Source organism: Falco punctatus (assembly GCF_963210335.1).
Source record: "Falco punctatus genome assembly, chromosome: 5".
Taxonomy (NCBI): domain Eukaryota; kingdom Metazoa; phylum Chordata; class Aves; order Falconiformes; family Falconidae; genus Falco; species Falco punctatus.
Genome location: NC_137584.1, coordinates 23804707 through 23822459, shown reverse-complemented (window position 1 = coordinate 23822459; position 17753 = coordinate 23804707). Strand labels below are relative to the sequence as shown.

The window sequence follows — 17753 nt, the reverse complement described above, 5'->3', positions numbered from 1 at the left end:
GTACGTTGTTGGCCTCAGCAGGCTGCTGGCGAAGCTGAGCACACGCGCTCGTCGCTTGCGTTTCCAGGCTGTTGATTTTTGGGGGGTTTGGGGTTTGGGTTTTTTTGGATTTTTTTTTTGGGGGGGGGAGGGGGGTTGGTTGGTTTGTTTGCTTATTTGTTGTATCTGGCTTCAGCTGTTGGACCATTCTGCGCCTGGCTGGGTTCCTGGGGCGGGCGGGGCTGGGCCTGGCAGGATTCCTCTGCTGCTCCCAAGACTGGTTTGCCTGGTTTTTCAGTTAAGATGCAGCGCTTTGGACATTAAATAAAAACATCACATTCTAAATTTTGTGTCAAATCTGTTAACTTTCAAATGAAAGTGATGGCTAACTAACTGTTAAAACCCCAAAACAGTATATAACGTATTTTCTGTGGAATTGAACAAATAGCACATTTCATATGACTATATATGCTGGCATGCATACATCGCTTTTTGCATACATCGCTTTTTTTTTTTTTTTTTTTTTGTAAGCACAGTTGTGCAACTGCATTTTTTAAATATTTATTTTACTTTGCAGTGGAAATAATCTGTAAACAGAAACCTTGATTCGTTATGCAGAGTACCCCATATGCACTGCAGCACCCTGCTATGGTGCAGGTCGGGTTGTGGGTGCCAGGAGCGCCAAGGGGATGTCAGAAGGGTGCCATGGCATCAGATGTTGCCTCGGTGGAGGAGAGAATGGCAAGATGGGTTGCTTGTAAAATTCTTGCATGTAGCTCTGCCACGTTGTATAACCTGAGCAATGCTGAGTGCCTTTATTCCTGCTTTCTATCAAGTGGAGCGCCTTGAGGTGTCAATATAGGAAGCAGATTTACCACCACCTTTCTGTGTATTTGTGTGTCAGGGGAAAGCATGGCTGTGCATAGAAGTGAGTGCTTTGAAAGACTGTTCTAGAGTTCATATGAAAAATGGTTTTTGTATGTGTGTAGGTATGTGCCAAGCTTTAACTTTGACTCAAAGTATTTCATTTTTCTGTGTCATGTGCAGGATTATCTTAAGCATTGTTCTGCATTCTCAGCCCTCAGTAATGGAAGAGTCAGTGTACCTTCTTCAGTTAACATCAATTTCATACCTTTGAAATGAACTTTAACAGAATTCACTGTTTGTCTTGTATCATAGTTTCTCACTACTAAAAATTACTGTTTCTGATGTGCTAAGCTGTCTATATTATGGGGTTTTTTAAAAAAAATATCCATTACATTGTTGTAAAAGAGCCTGTAATGTGAGGCTGCTAAGATACACTGGGTGACTCTGTGGGAGAGAAATGTTATTGTGAACAAGACAGTCAAAGAGTTTAGATAGAACTAGGGCTCTTCAAACTCTTGACTAATAAATGCCAAGCACTTAGACTTCTCTTTTTTTAATGCTTATTCCTTTTAGTTTGAACAAATGCTTCCTGTGTGATTAATTGTAGAAATTAATTCATTTTGGGAATTAGTAACTACTTTGAATGCACATAGGGAAGTGGGACATCTATGAAATGATGAAATAAGAGGGTCTGAATGATAGTGACAGTCTTACTGATAAAGTTTTAAATATTTATTCTGCAGGAAGTAGCTGGAATGTTTTAAGGTACCCACATATTTTTCACATAGTTATTATTGTAGTGCACGTTGGAGTTGTAGTCTAACACTTTTGTTCTCTCTGTGCTTCTGTCCCTGGTGAGAACATGAACAAGATGGCTTTTAGGGTTTTATAAAAAACACAGCTTTGTTTTAGTTAAAGCTTTCTTGTACAAAAGTTAATGTACTTGTTTACCTGTTTGGATTGTCTTGAAGTGTATTCTTTGTGATTAAAATAGAGTTAGAGAGCGAAAGCTGGGATTCCCCTTGGGATTTTCCCCTTACCCCCCTGTCTAAATTTCACATACCATACCAGCTCTTGTAGTAACATGAGGAGAAATAGGCAGAACTGAATTCCTAGCTCTGAGTTCGCTTCGGTCATGCTACTTGCCTTGCTTGGGGGGCAGCACCCAGCCCCTTTGGTACCAACTGTTTGCACATCAAACATACTACAAGTGTATATGAAAGACTTGCTAGAAGTGTTTTAGGTCGACAGTTTTCCAGGGCTTGGGTGGCAGGGTGGATAGATGCGGTGGCATGTTTTGAGCAAAAGCCTGCAATTCTCATAGTACAAATTCTTGTAAGAGTTCGCTTGTTAGTCTCAGACAGCCCCCAGGGTAACTCTGCCTTCGGTGTATATTGTAGAGCACACCACTGTCTCTGTATTCTTGAACATGTAGTTTTCTGACTTTCTACAAACTGAGTGATTTCTTGCCCATGCCCCTTGGGTTTATCCTCTGTCATAGTACAAACGCTACAACTCAAGTTGTAGAACTGTGGACTTGGGATTTTAGCAGTCATGTAACTGCTAAAAGTTACAAGGATTTTGAAGACTTGTAGCTACAGGTTTTCTCCTGCTCTGCCTCCTGTGCAGTTGAACAGATGTCTGATGTGCTCTTTGGAACAAATCCTCTGATTCAGCTGTTACCTCAGGCAGGTAGTGACTGTCTTCACATGCAACAGGTCCTTTAGAAATAGAGGCATTACCTAGTTGAAACACCTTGCATATACAAAGGGAATACCTTTTTCTTTGAAATGCGTTGTTCAGCTATGTCAGTATGATTTTACCCTCATGTATTCCAGCTCTCATCAGAAAGTTCATCCTTCTAGGAGATAAGAGGAAATTCATCATCTCAAATTAGAATTTCCTCCAAACTGACCTCAGTACAAAAACTGCTGGGAACCTAACTCATCAAATGCTTTTGATAATATGGATGTTTCTGTGTGTTACAGGTTTGGTTGTTGTTTTTTTTTATTTTCAAATTCCTTGACTTTTCTCAAGGAAATAGTTGTGGGATTGAGGACTGATATCCATTGAGTTACCAAGTGATACACTTGGTGTTCGGATTAGTTAATTCCTTTCCTCTTTGTTCAGAAAACTAAAATAAAAAATACGCACACAATGAAACTGTGAGGTTGTTGGTTGGTTGGTTTGTGGGTTTGGGGGGTTTTTTGGGGGGTTGCACGTTGTGGGGGTTTTTAAGCTTTAATGACGTGGGTATTCCGTATGAAAAATATTGAGCTGCCATACGTAACAGGTAGCAAAATCTGAAAAGGCAGCTTGCCAACACTAGCAGCTGACCAAAAAACCTGTATGCTTTTGGACACTATGCCTGACAATATTCACACTGACAAAGGTAACAGGCATAAATACTTTTATCATATTCCATACAATTTGATTTATTTAGATAAGCTTAGTCTCTGCAGAGGCTGTTTTTGGATGTGTTATTTTGTGTAGTTACTGCATTTCAAAGAAATTTTGCTTTGCCTTCAGAAAGGTCATCAGCTAACATCTTAGTTTATATCTCTAAGCTTGACTTTACAACATCCTGTGCTTAGAGGAAAACAGTCTAAAAACTTGACCAGAAAGGAAGTTTTCTCCTTTAAAACAGTCATAGCAGAAAGCCCAAAGTCAAAGTGAGGTGCTTGTGAAGGCTGCAGAGAGCAATTGGCCTTGAAATACTAGCTAATCATAAAAGCAGTACAAGTGCACAAGTGCAGGAAGTTGGGGGTGAAGCAGTTTCCCTCTCCAGGTTCAGAGTTATCACAGTTACATGCTTGTAATAATACTGTCTTCCTTCAGGTTATCTTGAGAGCTATTTTGATTTCCATAACTCACAATAATACCGGGTTTAAAAAAAAAAAAAACATACAACAAAACCCACCAAAATCCAAAACCCACAGATGACAACAAAGGAAGAAATCTACTGTCTGTCTCCATTATTTCATTTCCATCAATGGAAAGGCTTCTGTGTTTAAGTTGTTCTTTTTTGAATAAAGACGTGTGATTCTGTAGGGTTTGGGTTGACTTCATACTGCGTATTTGCATACCAAAATCCAAATCTGGATGACTGGGTTTCCCATCATCGTTGTCTGACTTGTTTTCTGTCTTGGAATAAACATACAGATGCAATGCAAGATTCCGTACAGGTTTTCAGAAGTACTAATCTTTAAAATGGCATTTGTAATTCTTTCCCTCCTCAAATTGCTGTGATTTAAATATATAAATATATATATATGTAATTTTGGAAATGCAAACCTCATAAATTTAAGAATGGTTTGTTGTTATAACCCTCTCCCCAATTCAATAAAAAAAAATAAATCTTCAAAACACTAAATAGCTTCATGTAGTGATAGAAATGTCTGTGAGATTCTTGTCTTTGAGAAATATAACTGCCTATTTTCCTTTTAGAGAAGGTGCTATTTTATGTGGCATTCCTTTTTCATATTTGAGTTCTTGACGGCTGAATGTAGTTGTAACTTTAGTACGCTGATGAGGTTTACCCTGTGCGCAGGCTGTCATTAACAGCTGACTTTAGCAGGTTATTGCAGGTGACACAAGGAAAAACAAGCTGGTTTTAACATGGGTAAGAGTGTTTGGTTTTTGGTTTTTTTAAATTTTCACCTTTATTTGTAAGCACCATTTTGGTTTCAGTGCAGTGTTTGCAAAGAAAAATCTCCTTGTTCTTATATTTCCATTAGTCTTGGGTAAACCTTAAAATACTTCCACCTCCTTGTTTTCTGTATGCTGAAGTCTGCAGGTTCTGTGGACTTTTCTGCTCTCTTCTCCCTTCCCTACCAGCAGCAGCTTAATGCAGTGCCATCCAGTAAACTTCTTGTTATCCAGGGTAGGGAAGGAGGAAAGAGTAGTTACGCTAATTTACAAAAATCTTTAAGGTTGTGAAAGCACACATTAGTCTTCCAGTACAGCTCAGCTGCCAACTCTGCAAGGCCGTGTAGTTCCTGCTGTCCTACTTGTACCCTGGCATAACTCAACGCTACTTTTTTCTTAAGTTAGGTAAAATACTTTTGAAACAACGTCTCACACGTCGTTCTAGGAATTCCAAGTACCAGATGGATCCCAAGGCTAACGCTGGCTACCACAGTACCACAATGTTACACATTTCTGAAACCAAAATTGCATTCAGCTGTAATTCTGAATTGAAATATCTTGTTTAGGCTCTTTTCCAACACTGCAATGTCTTGCTTTTCAGGTTTTTCTTTCTCATTAGATGTTCTTCTTTGACTGGGCTAGTTCTCATGTTTGTGAATGTTCTTAATCATAATTTTGAATGTTCTCTGTTCATACAAGCTTTTCAGTATTGATGTTGCTGCTTTAACCGTGGGTATTTGCAAATCAGTGATGCTTTAATGTATTCTTGTGCTGTTTCTGTGCTTTTCAGTGAAGTGAAAGCGAAGGCTGAATTACTGAGCCTTGTAAAAGGTATTTGCCATTGTTTTTTCTTCCTTTTGTAACCAAAAAAGCCCCAAACTGCCTTCCACCAAATACTTCAAAGCTCATACATACATGTGCAACATATATATCTGAAATCTACATATGAGGCTTTTTCTCCACTGTACCATCGACCTTCTTTGAAACTGTACTCTTGATGTTCAGGTTCTCATAACGCCACCACGCTTTATTTCATCTGTTCATATTCAGCAGCATTTTGATTATATCAGAATTAGTTAGAGCTTTTAAGTAAAAAGGCTTTATTTATTCTTTATTACACCTTGCTCAGATAATTTCACCAAATGTTCAGCCAACACATTATTACTGTTAGTCAGAATGTAAATTAGAGGCTGACGCACTTGCCTCATCAGCTTACAAATTAAGCAGTTAATCAATTTTCATGTGATATTCCCCCATGGGTTTGTGTTTGCTGACTCACATATGCTCAATATCTTCTTCTTTCAACAACAAGCAGGAGTCCAAATGAAGCTTGCTCCCAGCTGGGCATTTGCTGGTCATGGCATTCCAAATACATCAGTCAGTGTATCCTCCTGATAGATACTACTGTCGTATTGCTCCTGGTTACCTCTTTCCTGAGCATTACTTGAATACAAAACAGACAATTATAGATGCATACTTAAAAGCTAATAGTGAAGACAGTGCTACAGGATTGTTCCTTGTGTTCTTGAAGGGGTAAATGGAACATGGAACTTCTGCTTATTTCTAAAGATTTCAAACAGTATTTTTATTAAAATCAGATATTTCTACAACATCTGTTCAATAGACTTGCAATATTAAATCGGTTTTTAGGAAAATAATTTTACAGTTCAAATCCTAAAGTAAGCTTGAGGGAGAGGGAGGACAATTTGATAGGTGAAGAGAAGTTTAAACCGTTTTTGATGTCACAGAAATTCCACTTCTGGTTGTCTGTTTTAAAATTGGTCTGATTAAAGTACATACAAACACAACTTTGTCCCTAACCTTAACTATAATCTTTAGCAATTTTATTTCTATCGTATTTTGAGACAGATACCACCATTTCATAGTGCAAACCTCCCTGTACTTCCCTTTTTTTTCTCCTTAAAAATGTAAATAGCTAGATATTAATTCTTTGGCATATTTATGCAATTTTCTACTTACTAGGTTTTTACTGAAAAAGCATTATGTGCTTTGCCTTTGGACAAAGTTTTACAGAGCAGATTAATATAAAATTTAATAGTAAGAGTGAGGCCTCACCCATGCTACATAGCTAACCATTAAACTTGGCATTTTTAGTGTTGATTATTGCCTGTGTCCTTATTTGAACTTGAATTCTGTCAACAAAATCTCATGTGGCATAGCCAAAGAGGGAGAGCCAAATCTCTCCCGTTCCTTAATGACAAAAATACTACATTTCTTTTGCTATGGCTCTAGTAATATTAGCAAAATGGGAGTCTAGCTGAGCTTCACCAAGCATCATATTATACATAATTAAGATTAGGGTGTGGACTTGTTTTGTCATCAGTTCCTCAAGACCCCTGTAGGCATCCTGCCAGTTCCTTAGTAACTGTGTAACATTATAGAAGTAAGTAAAGGAACTCAAAATGAGCCACTCTGGAAAGAATCATATGGTAGCCACTTTGAGTAACTGTGGTGGTTTTCAGCAACTGAAGTGTTAATCAGTTGGCTTGTTGATACTGTCCATTGTTACTAAACTTTTTCTGTGCCATGCTTGCTTGCCAATTAAGGTCACTTTAATTTTCATACCTGTTGCTGTCTAAATTAAAGTCTGGATGCAAGTCATCTTACTTTGTAACCCTTCTTTATGAGGTGTAGCTTTGAGCTCTTCAGGTGGCAGTGTGTTCAACCTCTTCCCTTTTTCCTTCTCTCTTTTCCCCTATGTATTTCTACTGTGCTTTAGAAATACCACCCATTTCTTAGCCCACTTCTGAAAGCACACAAATCTGGCTCCAGGCAAAGTAACTGGCAGAATGTTGTCAAATCCCTCCCGCTCTTTTAGTCCGGCAAAATAATCCTGCATTGCTTCAGTCTGTGGCAGGAAGGGAAGAAGCAAGGGACAATGGAAGTGTGAATGCATGTAGATACCCAGGGAATGCAGAAACAATATTGATGTAGGAAACAAATAATACAGAGAGAAAAAGAAGTTTCTGCCGTGATTTTGAGGACGGGAAGTTAGGTTATTCTTGTGCGTACTGTTGCAGTGTACAGCTGGATGAGGGATCTCTCTCCATCTCTCCTAATCAATACTGATAAAGGAACCCCCCTTTGGCACAAAAAAATATACCCTTTTAGAGGGATTGGAGGGGAAATACATAATTTTCAGTTTGCTTGAGTAACACCATTTTTCTGTGCAAAATTTGCATTTGGGAATACCATGTTTTGAGTTCTAGCGCAGATAAATCATAGAATAGTTTCGGTTGGAAGGGACCTTTAAAGGTCATCTAATCCAACCCCCCTGCAATGAGCAGGAGCATCTTCAGCTAGATCAGGTTGTTCAGAGCCCTGTCCAACATGACCTTGAATGTTTCCAGGGATGGGTCATGTGCCGTTTACCTGGGCAACCTGTTCATAATAACACCATCCTCATTGTAACAAAAAAAACCAACCGAACAAACACCCCCACCCCCCACCCCCCCCCAAAAACCCCAACCCAGCCAAAAAAACTTCTTAATTTCATCCTAAATAGCAACAACAGGATAAAAATAAGTGAGGTAGGGAAGTCATTGAGTCTTCCTAGGTATCTTGTGAAACTTTCGAAGTAAACACTGAAAAGGGTTACTTTGACATTCTTCCTCCTGCCCTAAGCTGCAACCAAAACCTGATTTTGAAACCAGTTATGTATTGAGAGTTGAAGGAACAGTGAGGTGGTAACTATTACTTTTACTGGCTCATGAAGTTCAGCTTTGAATTGTCTTCAATGAAACAGGAACTCCTACGTGCACATGAACATGCACACACTGTCTTCTGGTAAACCATCAAATCTTTCTGAAGCAATTCTGAATCTGAAAATGCATATGAAAACTGTAAAGCAATTATTTTTTCCCAGTGTTTTTACTCATCTCTTTTTGTTTGCAGACTTTTAGGTCTGAAAGCATCCCATGATTTTTCAATGGACTTTGCTAAGGGATTTATCTTCTTATCTGCTTGAAATATAGCTTGTGGTTTTTTCCCCCTTTTTAGTAATAAGAAGTATGAATTGGAGGTTTTCCTTCAAATTCTGAGATTGTCCAAAGAGAAGCAAAGGGGAGGAAGGAATGCATGCAAAGATAAGGAAGAAGAGAATGAGAGGAGAAGATTTTTATTTCTCTCTAATCTAGAACCTGGATAATGCTTGCTTTTGCTACGTAAAGTTTTTATCTTCTCAATGTTTTTTATCTCTGCTGTACACGTCTTATTTTCATTGTCTTGATCACTTTGCCAGGAGTCCTGCAAGGTCAGGCATGTAACTGTCTATATGACCACAGTTAAAATGAAGCTTATCTTCCACTTTAAATCATATTGAACCATAAGAATAATTAAGTACCAAGAAATGTGTGTCTTGGGTAGACTGGGTAGGTGACCCTCCACAAAATCAAGACCTCTAGACATAGAAAATAGTTTAAGTGAAAACCTTCATACAAAAGTGTTCACTTGATATGCAAATGGGCATGCACTGTGTGTTACAATGTTAATTGTAAGTTATAACATGCTAAAAGCATACTATTCATGCCTTTTTGAGAAGAATGGTGTTGCAACATGCTTTTTGTGACTACCACAATATATCTCCACACAAAAGCAAAAATCTTCCTGTTTTTCTCTTACAACATGCTCGTAATGTTTCCCCTCTGACCTTGAAAATGAAATGTCAAGTACAAACCACAGAAGTAATGGAGACATTTACTCCAGCCTGGTTTGTTGATCTACCAAAAGCAATTGTCTGTTCATGTTTTGTTTGAGTTACATTGGTCTCTTCATCTCGCTGTGACTGCGTAGCCAGGTTCCAGCCTGACCAACCAAGGAAGAAACACACATTCAAAACTCCTGCAAGCTGGCTTACAGTTTTAGTGCCATAACAGTCAGAGACAATGCACATGCCAATAGCTTTTTCAGAAGGTCCTGAGGTCTTAGAGCTTCACCTTCCCCTGCGCTTTCACACATAGGGACTTGGCCGTCATCTTAGCTTTCTGAAAACAGAAGGGATAATTAAGAGATAGAATTAGTGTGTCGTCTCTCTGTTCCTGCAATAGAGTTTAGACTCTTGCATTTTTTTCTTTTTGCGTTTTGCGTCTGTTTTCTCCTGTTCCCAGAGAGACTGGTATTTCTGCACAACCTTGTGATGCCTGCTGTCACTTCAAACTCTCCAATGTTAAACCTGCTGCATTTTCACCAAAGCCGAATGTTGCTGGAAGCTTTCACAGGGAAATTAGTTCAGAGACTCAGCTGTCAAAATCTCATATTCTGGGAATCTTCCTTCTTTCTTGGAGAACATACTAAAAGAATATACTTCACTGTGAAAAGTAGAGGTGTAATTCTTATTCTAGTCAGTGGAGCCTGGACAGAAACTTGGCTGACTTGCCGCTGAACATTTCACTTACTCTGAGCTGAATTGCTGTCCAAGCTTCATTGATTTAATTGCACCTTCTTGGTTATGGGTGGGAATGTTGCCCAGAGTGAAGAGGTGAATGAATATTCAGGGAACACCAATTTTAAAAATGAGGCCACTTTTAACTGAGTTTTTTCTCATTGCATGGTCTTTTCTATGTTTTTTTGTGATTTTAAGAACAGTGGAATTTTATGGATATGCTGTTGCTAATTCTTTTAAGGGACACGGCATGAGGCTAGATGCCTCTTTGGTCTCACAATATATTCATGTGTTACTGGGACGATTTGTTGCTGATAAACTTGGAAATGGTGGGTGTTGATATGTCCAGACAGGAAAACAAGAATAATTTAAGTGATAGCTTTGAGGGGGTTTAGTAGATGTAGAAATTAAGGCTAACTCATATCTTTTTATCTACACTAAGGCCTCTTTTTGCAAATCTAGAGGTGAAACATTACTATACATACATAAAGTGATACTTATACTGTTGCAGAACATGAATATCTTATATTCTGTTCAGTAGTTGATTAGTGACAGCAGTCTTCTGTAGAATTTATGATCTTGTGGATTTGGAGGGTAAATTTCAGGATTTTTTTTTTTTGTGTTTTCTACTGTAGTTTACAACTTTATAAAGCAAATATAATCTGTCCCTAATACCTGCTTTTTCTTCAGTCAAATCTACAGAGGTGATTATGCTGCATCACAGTGGAGAGAAAAAAATTATAAGCCCTTCAGCAGGAAGCAGATTTCTAAAGGAAACTTCTTGGTCTGAAACAGAATTTTATTCACTTTTAGAACATGCTGCAAGTTTAGCTCTGTAAGAGAAGTCTGAAGAGATGGTAGCCTTTTGGTGTTCATTGGTCAAGAGTTACTATTTTGAAGGACAGCAGAGTTTGTGGTGGTACAGAGAAGAGCAATTAGGGTGATCAGAGTGATGGAGCCTACCTTGAGATAAGAAAGCTGGGACTCCTGAAGAACTGGATAAGGCTGTGCAGGGCTGTGGCTATTTGTAAGAGCATGAAGGTAGTGGATAAGTTGAATGCAGTAGCTGTTCACCAGAATTCATGAGATTTGAACAAGCAGGCATTCGCTGTAACTACTAGATTAATTTTGAGTAGATCAAGTATTCTTTAAGTAGCAGGTAGTGAACCACTGCTGCAGGAATTCTGGAGGCAAAGAGTATCAGCAGGTTTGAGAAGTTATTAGACAAATTCATATGCAATAAGCCAATAAATAAATAGTGACAGGAACAACTGAGGATGTATCTCCAATATCCTTGCTGTTAACCAGTGTGGATTCTTAGGAAGTACAACAGGAACAGACTGCAGAACAGAACCGGGCTTGTGTGCTCTTCCTTAGTGGTGTCTTCTGTTACAGCAATCAGAGACAAAATGTGGATCTGATGCAGAAGATCATTACTTACATTTGCTGTTTTGCCGTTTGTTTGGGTTACTCTTTATTTGTAAAAAATCACTTTTCCCATCTAAATTACACTGTTTTATTTTTATGTAAGCTATCCTGAACTGACCATAGATACAATTTCTTATTTCTTTTGTGTTTTACAGTGAATAACCCTATACCTTCCAACCTGAAGTCAGAAGCTAAAAAGGCAGCCAAAATATTACGAGAATTTACAGAAATAACTTCCAGAAATGGACCTGATAAAATCATACCTCGTGAGTAAAGAAAATGTTTTTATTCAGCTAAAACCTGCGGCACTCCCCTGTGTTGCACTCATGGTCTCTCTACCAATTCCCTCTGTTTTCACTGACCATAACATAGAGAGGAATGAAGATCTGGGGTGCCATAACTTGTGAAAACATTTTGGAAGGGGTTCAGTTTGCTGTGCTCTAGGCAGACATTACTTACTGGGAGAGATCTTTTGCATGTTAACAGCCACAGGGTATCTGCACAGAAAGGCTTCCCTGAGTGGTGGATGGACATGCTCACCCTGTGAATATCTGTTCTTAAGAGAAAACCTGGAATAGTAGCTCTAATTCTTGAATATCTGTGTTTATTAGAATTAGCTAGATGAAAATAAGTTGAAAGAAAGAGATGAGGGTATATTTCTCCTATGATAGTAATTAAGTACTCTCATTTGCTGCTGTCATCTTTATTTTTGCAATTGTTATACTGTGTTTCTACTAGTATCTTCCTTCATCTGGTGTTGCTGTTTGTGGCTTGGAATTTATAACTATTATGTACCAGAAGGTTTCTAATGAGACTTGCAGGATGATGACACTATTTGCCACAAACATTGTCTAATGGTATAAGCTGATTAGGCTGCTGTGTGTCACTGTGATTTAAATTCAGACTCCCCTCCTGCAAAAAACTGTAGAGACGTGGATGTCAACTATTCACTGCCTGTTTATCTTGTTAAAGGTACTCATATACAGTGTTCGTGGCAATAAGCAAACTAATTCAGTATGAGCTAACCGGAATAGGTGAAGCAGTTGTGATGATGTGGAGATCAGTGCAGGCTGATGTGCCTTGTGATTAGCTTTGTGATTGACTGTGGAGTAGTCATCATAATCAGTTCAGGTTTTTTGCAGTTTTCTTTAAGCTTTTGCTTCAGTTATTTGACTCGTATGTTCAAGATTGTTAAATGTAGAGTTTTATTTTCCCTTCTCTTAGAACTTCTCTTGCAAGATCTTGAATAAATGCTTTTGCTGTTTCAGCTCACGTGATAGCAAAAGCCAAAGGCCTTGCAGTTTTGTCCGTTATCAAAGCTGGATTTTTGGTGACAGCTCGAGGTGGAAGTGGAATTGTATTAGCTCGTCTTCCTAATGGAAGTAAGTGGATGTTTTCCTTTTGTACTTCATGGGAGAATGAAAAGAAAATCTCTTTATAGTTTATTTTCATAGCATAAAACGAGTTGTGTCAGGAATCAAGCCAGTAGATGACAATGTTTGGCTTGAAAGCTGTTTTCAAAATTTTATACCTACTTTTGACCAGATATAAATGCTTTCAGTATCTTTGCAGAAAAAGACAAAATCTAAAAGCATATAGTTTAAAACTCATTAGAAGAATGAATTATATCCAATGTGGACAACTATGATAAATTATTTGTAACAAAGACTTGTTTAGATCATGAAAGCTTGTATTCCTTAATTCCTTCTTGTGGGATAAACCAGTATAGTTACGTGATTCCATTGTAGTGGGTTTGAACATAGTTTTAAATAGAGAATTTGTTAGCACTTTTCTACTGTAATAATAAAATTAGTATTTCTTGTAACATGATAGAAAATATGTGATTTTTGTCTTGTTTTGCCTGACAGCCTGGTCTGCTCCTTCTGCAATAGGAATTGCTGGCCTTGGTGGTGGATTTGAAATTGGAATCGAGGTACAATTTTGCGTTTGAAATACTTGTTGGTAACTTTTTTGCAAGAATTTAAAATGCATTGACAAAGATCTAGAAGTTGGGGAAGTAGCAGAATATTTGTGTAAAAAAAGCTATTATAGAAATCATTTATACAAGACAAACAAAATAAGGGGTTTGATACTATCAGTCTAATTGCTTGGAAAGATTTAAATGAAGTGACATAACAACTATTTCCTCAATTTCTCACTTCTAGCAGACTGAGTTTTTCCCTGATGGAAAGCTTCCTGTAGTTGTTCACATAAAATCCAACTGGAGCTAATTAAAAATATCCTGTGCTTCATACTGTATCGAATGCTTTGTTAAAGAGGACTCCATCTTGCAAAAAAACAGTGAAAGAATTGAAGGTGGAGTAAAATGAAGCCTAGCTAATGTTATTGTACCCCTTGCATTTCCCACTCAAACTTGTGAGTTCACCCTTCTGTCTGGAAGCACCAAAACTGATGGTGCCTCCTCTGAAGGAATGCTACAGAAAATAAGCCATTCTTCAGCCAGCAGAAATGGTTTAAGTATGGGATTCTCAGCCTGTTCGGAGAAATACTATTGATCTGAGCCCTGACAGTGTTTTTCCTCTGTTTCTCGTCTCTTCTTCCTCACAGCTCCTTCACCCTTGTTTGCTTCTCCTGTTTCCCACCTAGCCTTCAGTCCTGTCCTTTTTTCTTTCTGTTCAGCTTCTGTTCTGATTCCCAGAGAAAATCAAAGTAACAGTATGCTGCCATCAAGTTCTCTTGCTGTGGGTGTTCAGCTCTTCAGCAGAATCCATGCATAGCTGGTCGAGGTGGTCCACACCAGCCCCCAGTGTGTCTTCTACCACTAACCAGCTATCCCTGTCCTGACAGCCAGTCAGGTGGCACTCACATAATGAGCAACGGATCAGTATTTTATTGTCTTCTTATTGCTCACTGTGTGAGCTCAGGCATTATTGCTATGCGCTTTTTGAAGGATGCTGTGAATGCAAAAATATTAATTTTTGTAAGGGTTTTTCTTTGGTTTTCCTGACTACAGGATCTGAATGCATTACAAAACATTGAGTTTGAGGCCCAGGGTTTGTTTGGGTTTCTTTTGCTTTTATGACAATGAAACAGACTCTTCACATGCTCTGATTATTAAACTTTAGTCATCTCTATCTGATATTTTAGATAATATAAGCACTTACTATTGATACTTCAATAATTTCAGTACAGAAGCTATTGCTGAGAGGGTGGTTTTTTCTGAGCAATGTTGTGCCCTTCACTGGAAATTTTAGTCAGCTTACAAAATACTGTTTCCTTGCTGGCACTATTATAATACAATCTTACTTAGTTCTAGACAAGAGATGCTGTTCAGAAATAACTAAGTGGCTTGGGAGCCAAGAGTCCAATATCAGCATTCTTTTAGTCATATATAAACTTAAACCTTCTAGAAACAGGCTGAATTTTATTCCTGTAGGAGAGGTTATAGTTGGCATAGTTGTAGCAGTACTTATGGGCAGTTTTACACAACAAGAAGGAAATCACAGATTTCAGAAGTCATAGTAAACAACTTGGTAATTGAATTTTAAAATTGGTCTCTAATTTTATCTAAATGCTTTCCTTGAAGGTTTTCCTACTATGGATTTATTTAGCTTTAGCTGTGGGTAAGGGGAGGTAGCAGCATCCTGAATGAAATTTTCTCTCCATCCCTGGATGATTTAGAAAGTGCTCGTCAACCATGTTTTGTTTGGGATGGGGTGGAGGTTACCAGGGGGATGATAACAACGGCCTCTCTTACACTATGTGTAATACTTTTGGGCCAGCCTTAATTTGCAAATAATCTGGTATTTCCTCTTCTTTTCCCTGCTATCACTGTTTGGAATTTGGGGTAAGTTGAAAGTTTTTTCTGAACCTGGCTTTCCGTTCAAGTCCTTCAGATGAAAGATAAGCACAATAGTCCTTGGGTAGTCAAGATTTTGTCGAAAAGATAATCTATCACAGTAAGCTACAGAAGTGTAATCTACTCTGTCGAACAGGCTGGTACTGATGCAGTATTTTTATTTTGTTTAATACGTGTAGTGTGTTTACTGAGCTTTGAGGTAAGACAGAGTGATCTTTAGAGGATCATGCCTGTGTTTGAAAGACTTTTTCAGTCTTTGAAATGCTTCCTAGTTTGGGAAAAGAGTATTAGGAGAGTTTTATTACTATTAATAATTTCTGTTTACTAAGTTTTGTCTTGCTGTTATTAATTCAATTATGGAAGGATCAAAATTATTTTCTGTGATCCCTCTTCACATCTGAAAATGCCTTCATAACTGTTTGAAAAAGGTGTCGAATATAAAAATCGATTAATTAGGATATTTTGAATTAAAATAGGGTTTCTGTTGCAGCTGTTGTTTATCACATACTGACCATATCAGCACTTGAAAAAAAATTCAGTCAAATTTGATTTAAAATGTTTCAAAATACCTTGCAGAAAAAGAATCAAACTGTTTCAAAAGAAACTTTTACAAGAAATGAAGTAATTGTCTGAGAGAATGAGAGATTCTCTTTGAACTAAACCCTTGATAAATCTGGAGCTAGTTTTCATCTGCTGAAAGGAATACCTTCGATACTCCCACCTGTTTTCCTGCAAAATCCTGTGCCATTCTAACGGTCGTCTTTAAAAAGCGTAGTATTTTTATTTGATGTTTTATAGGTTTCAGACTTAGTGATAATATTGAATCATGAAAGAGCAGTAGAAGCTTTTGCCAAAGGAGGGAATCTTACACTTGGAGGAAATCTTACTGTGGCAATTGGACCTCTGGGGAGGTGAGTAAAATGCTTCCTAATATAGGGTAGATATATATATGTGGTAGAATTAAATATGGAAGATAGCTTTTAAAGCTATACATAGGTATTGATGTGGCTTTTTTGGATATGTTACAAAACAACCTGGGCAACCTGTATGTTGACTGGACCATATTGTTTCTGTAGTTTACACCTTTTCAGTCACTTGTTGCCTTTTGTTTTGGTTTTTTCCACTTTCCTGATAAAGGCATTTATTAGAAGAAGGAAAGTGTTCTGAGGTTTAGTCTTTTTTTTTTTTCAGGAGACTGCTTGGTCAGGCTCAATAAAGAGCACGGGTGCTACTGTGCCTGACTAACCTATTATTCCCATTAACCTATGGGTCTGTGCAGGTCTGCCTGATAGTAAATAAAATACACCAAATAATTACTTTTAAACCTTAAGTGGTAAAGTTAGCTTGCTTTGTTGGATGAGATGATATAGTCATAGGATAATTTAAGTTGGAAGGGACCTTATTAGATTTCTACTCCAGCCTCCTGCTCAAAGTAAGGTCTCTTGCGACTTAAGATCAAGTTGCTCAGGCCTTTATTTCAGTGAGTCTTGAAAACCTCCAGAGATGGAGACTGCTTAGGCTCTCTGGGCAACCTGCTCTACTGTTCAGCTGTCCTCATGGTGAAAAGTTTTGCCTTAAATCCAGTCAAAACATTTCTCATTTCAATTCATGTCCATAGCTTTTTATCTTTCTACTGTACACTGCTGTACAGAGCCTGGCTTTATATTCTTGGTTGCCTCTTCATAGATACTTGAAGGCTGCTGTTAGATTCCCCCTAAGTGTTTTCTTCTCCAGGCTGACCAAGCCCAGTTGCCTCAGGCTGTGCTCATGGGACATGTGCTTCCTTATGCCTTTTATTTTTTTAATGATTAAGTTTTTACTGGCAGTTTTTCACCTCTCCTGACAAAATAAAAGGATAAGGTGATACCTATTCCACAGATGAGAGAGCGAGCTGTGGATCAGGGAGAGCAGTGAATGGGAGAGCAGTGAATGTCATCTGCCTTTCAAAGGCGTTCAGTATGCTGTTCTGCAACATCTCTGAGTCCAAGCTGGGACGTTGTGGCCGCGGTGTCAGGGTGGGGCAGACTAGCGAACAGGTGAAAAACCAGACCATCAGGCCTGAAGAGTAGTGGTAAATGATTCATGTTGTACCTCTCTGCTTGATATTTTTATCGGTGATCTGGAGGAGCAGATGCAAAATATCCTCTCTAAGTTTGTGGATGACACTGAATCAGGGGGTTGCAGCTAATACACTGCAGGGTATGGCCATCCTTCAGAGCTATGGATCTAGAGAGCGTAGAAGAGAGATCTAACAGGAAACCTCATGAAACTAAACAAGGACAAATGCAGAGTTCTGCACCCTTGGTTGGATGAACCCTCTGCAGTTACATAGGCAGAGCCTGCCAGGCTGGGTGGCTGCCCTGTTGGGAAGTTGCTGGGGTCCTGGTGACAGTAAGCTGAGCCAGCAGTGCATCCTGACAGGAAAGGCAGTGAACAGTGTAAGGAACTGCATCAACAGAGCTGTAACCAGGAGATAAGGCAAGTGATTTTTCCTCTGCTTGACACTTCATAGACTGTGCCTAGAATATTGTGCTCAGTCCTGGCCCTGCAGTACAAGAAAGATGTTTATAAATTTGATTGCATGCAGTGAATGGCTATCAAGGTGGCCAG

General features: G+C 38.5%; 1 protein-coding gene across 3 annotated transcripts in view; it reads left to right on the top strand.

The window, feature by feature from the left end:
- The window catches only part of SH3YL1 (SH3 and SYLF domain containing 1), a 54619-nt gene that overhangs the window by 616 nt on the left and 36250 nt on the right, over positions 1 to 17753 (top strand). For all 3 annotated transcript variants that reach the window (XM_080387827.1, XM_080387825.1, XM_080387826.1), the window contains exons 2-5: positions 11479 to 11589; positions 12592 to 12705; positions 13192 to 13256; positions 15942 to 16054. In XM_080387827.1, coding sequence (XP_080243953.1) covers positions 11479 to 11589; positions 12592 to 12705; positions 13192 to 13256; positions 15942 to 16054 — 403 coding nt within the window. The remainder of the gene's footprint in view (positions 1 to 11478; positions 11590 to 12591; positions 12706 to 13191; positions 13257 to 15941; positions 16055 to 17753) is intronic.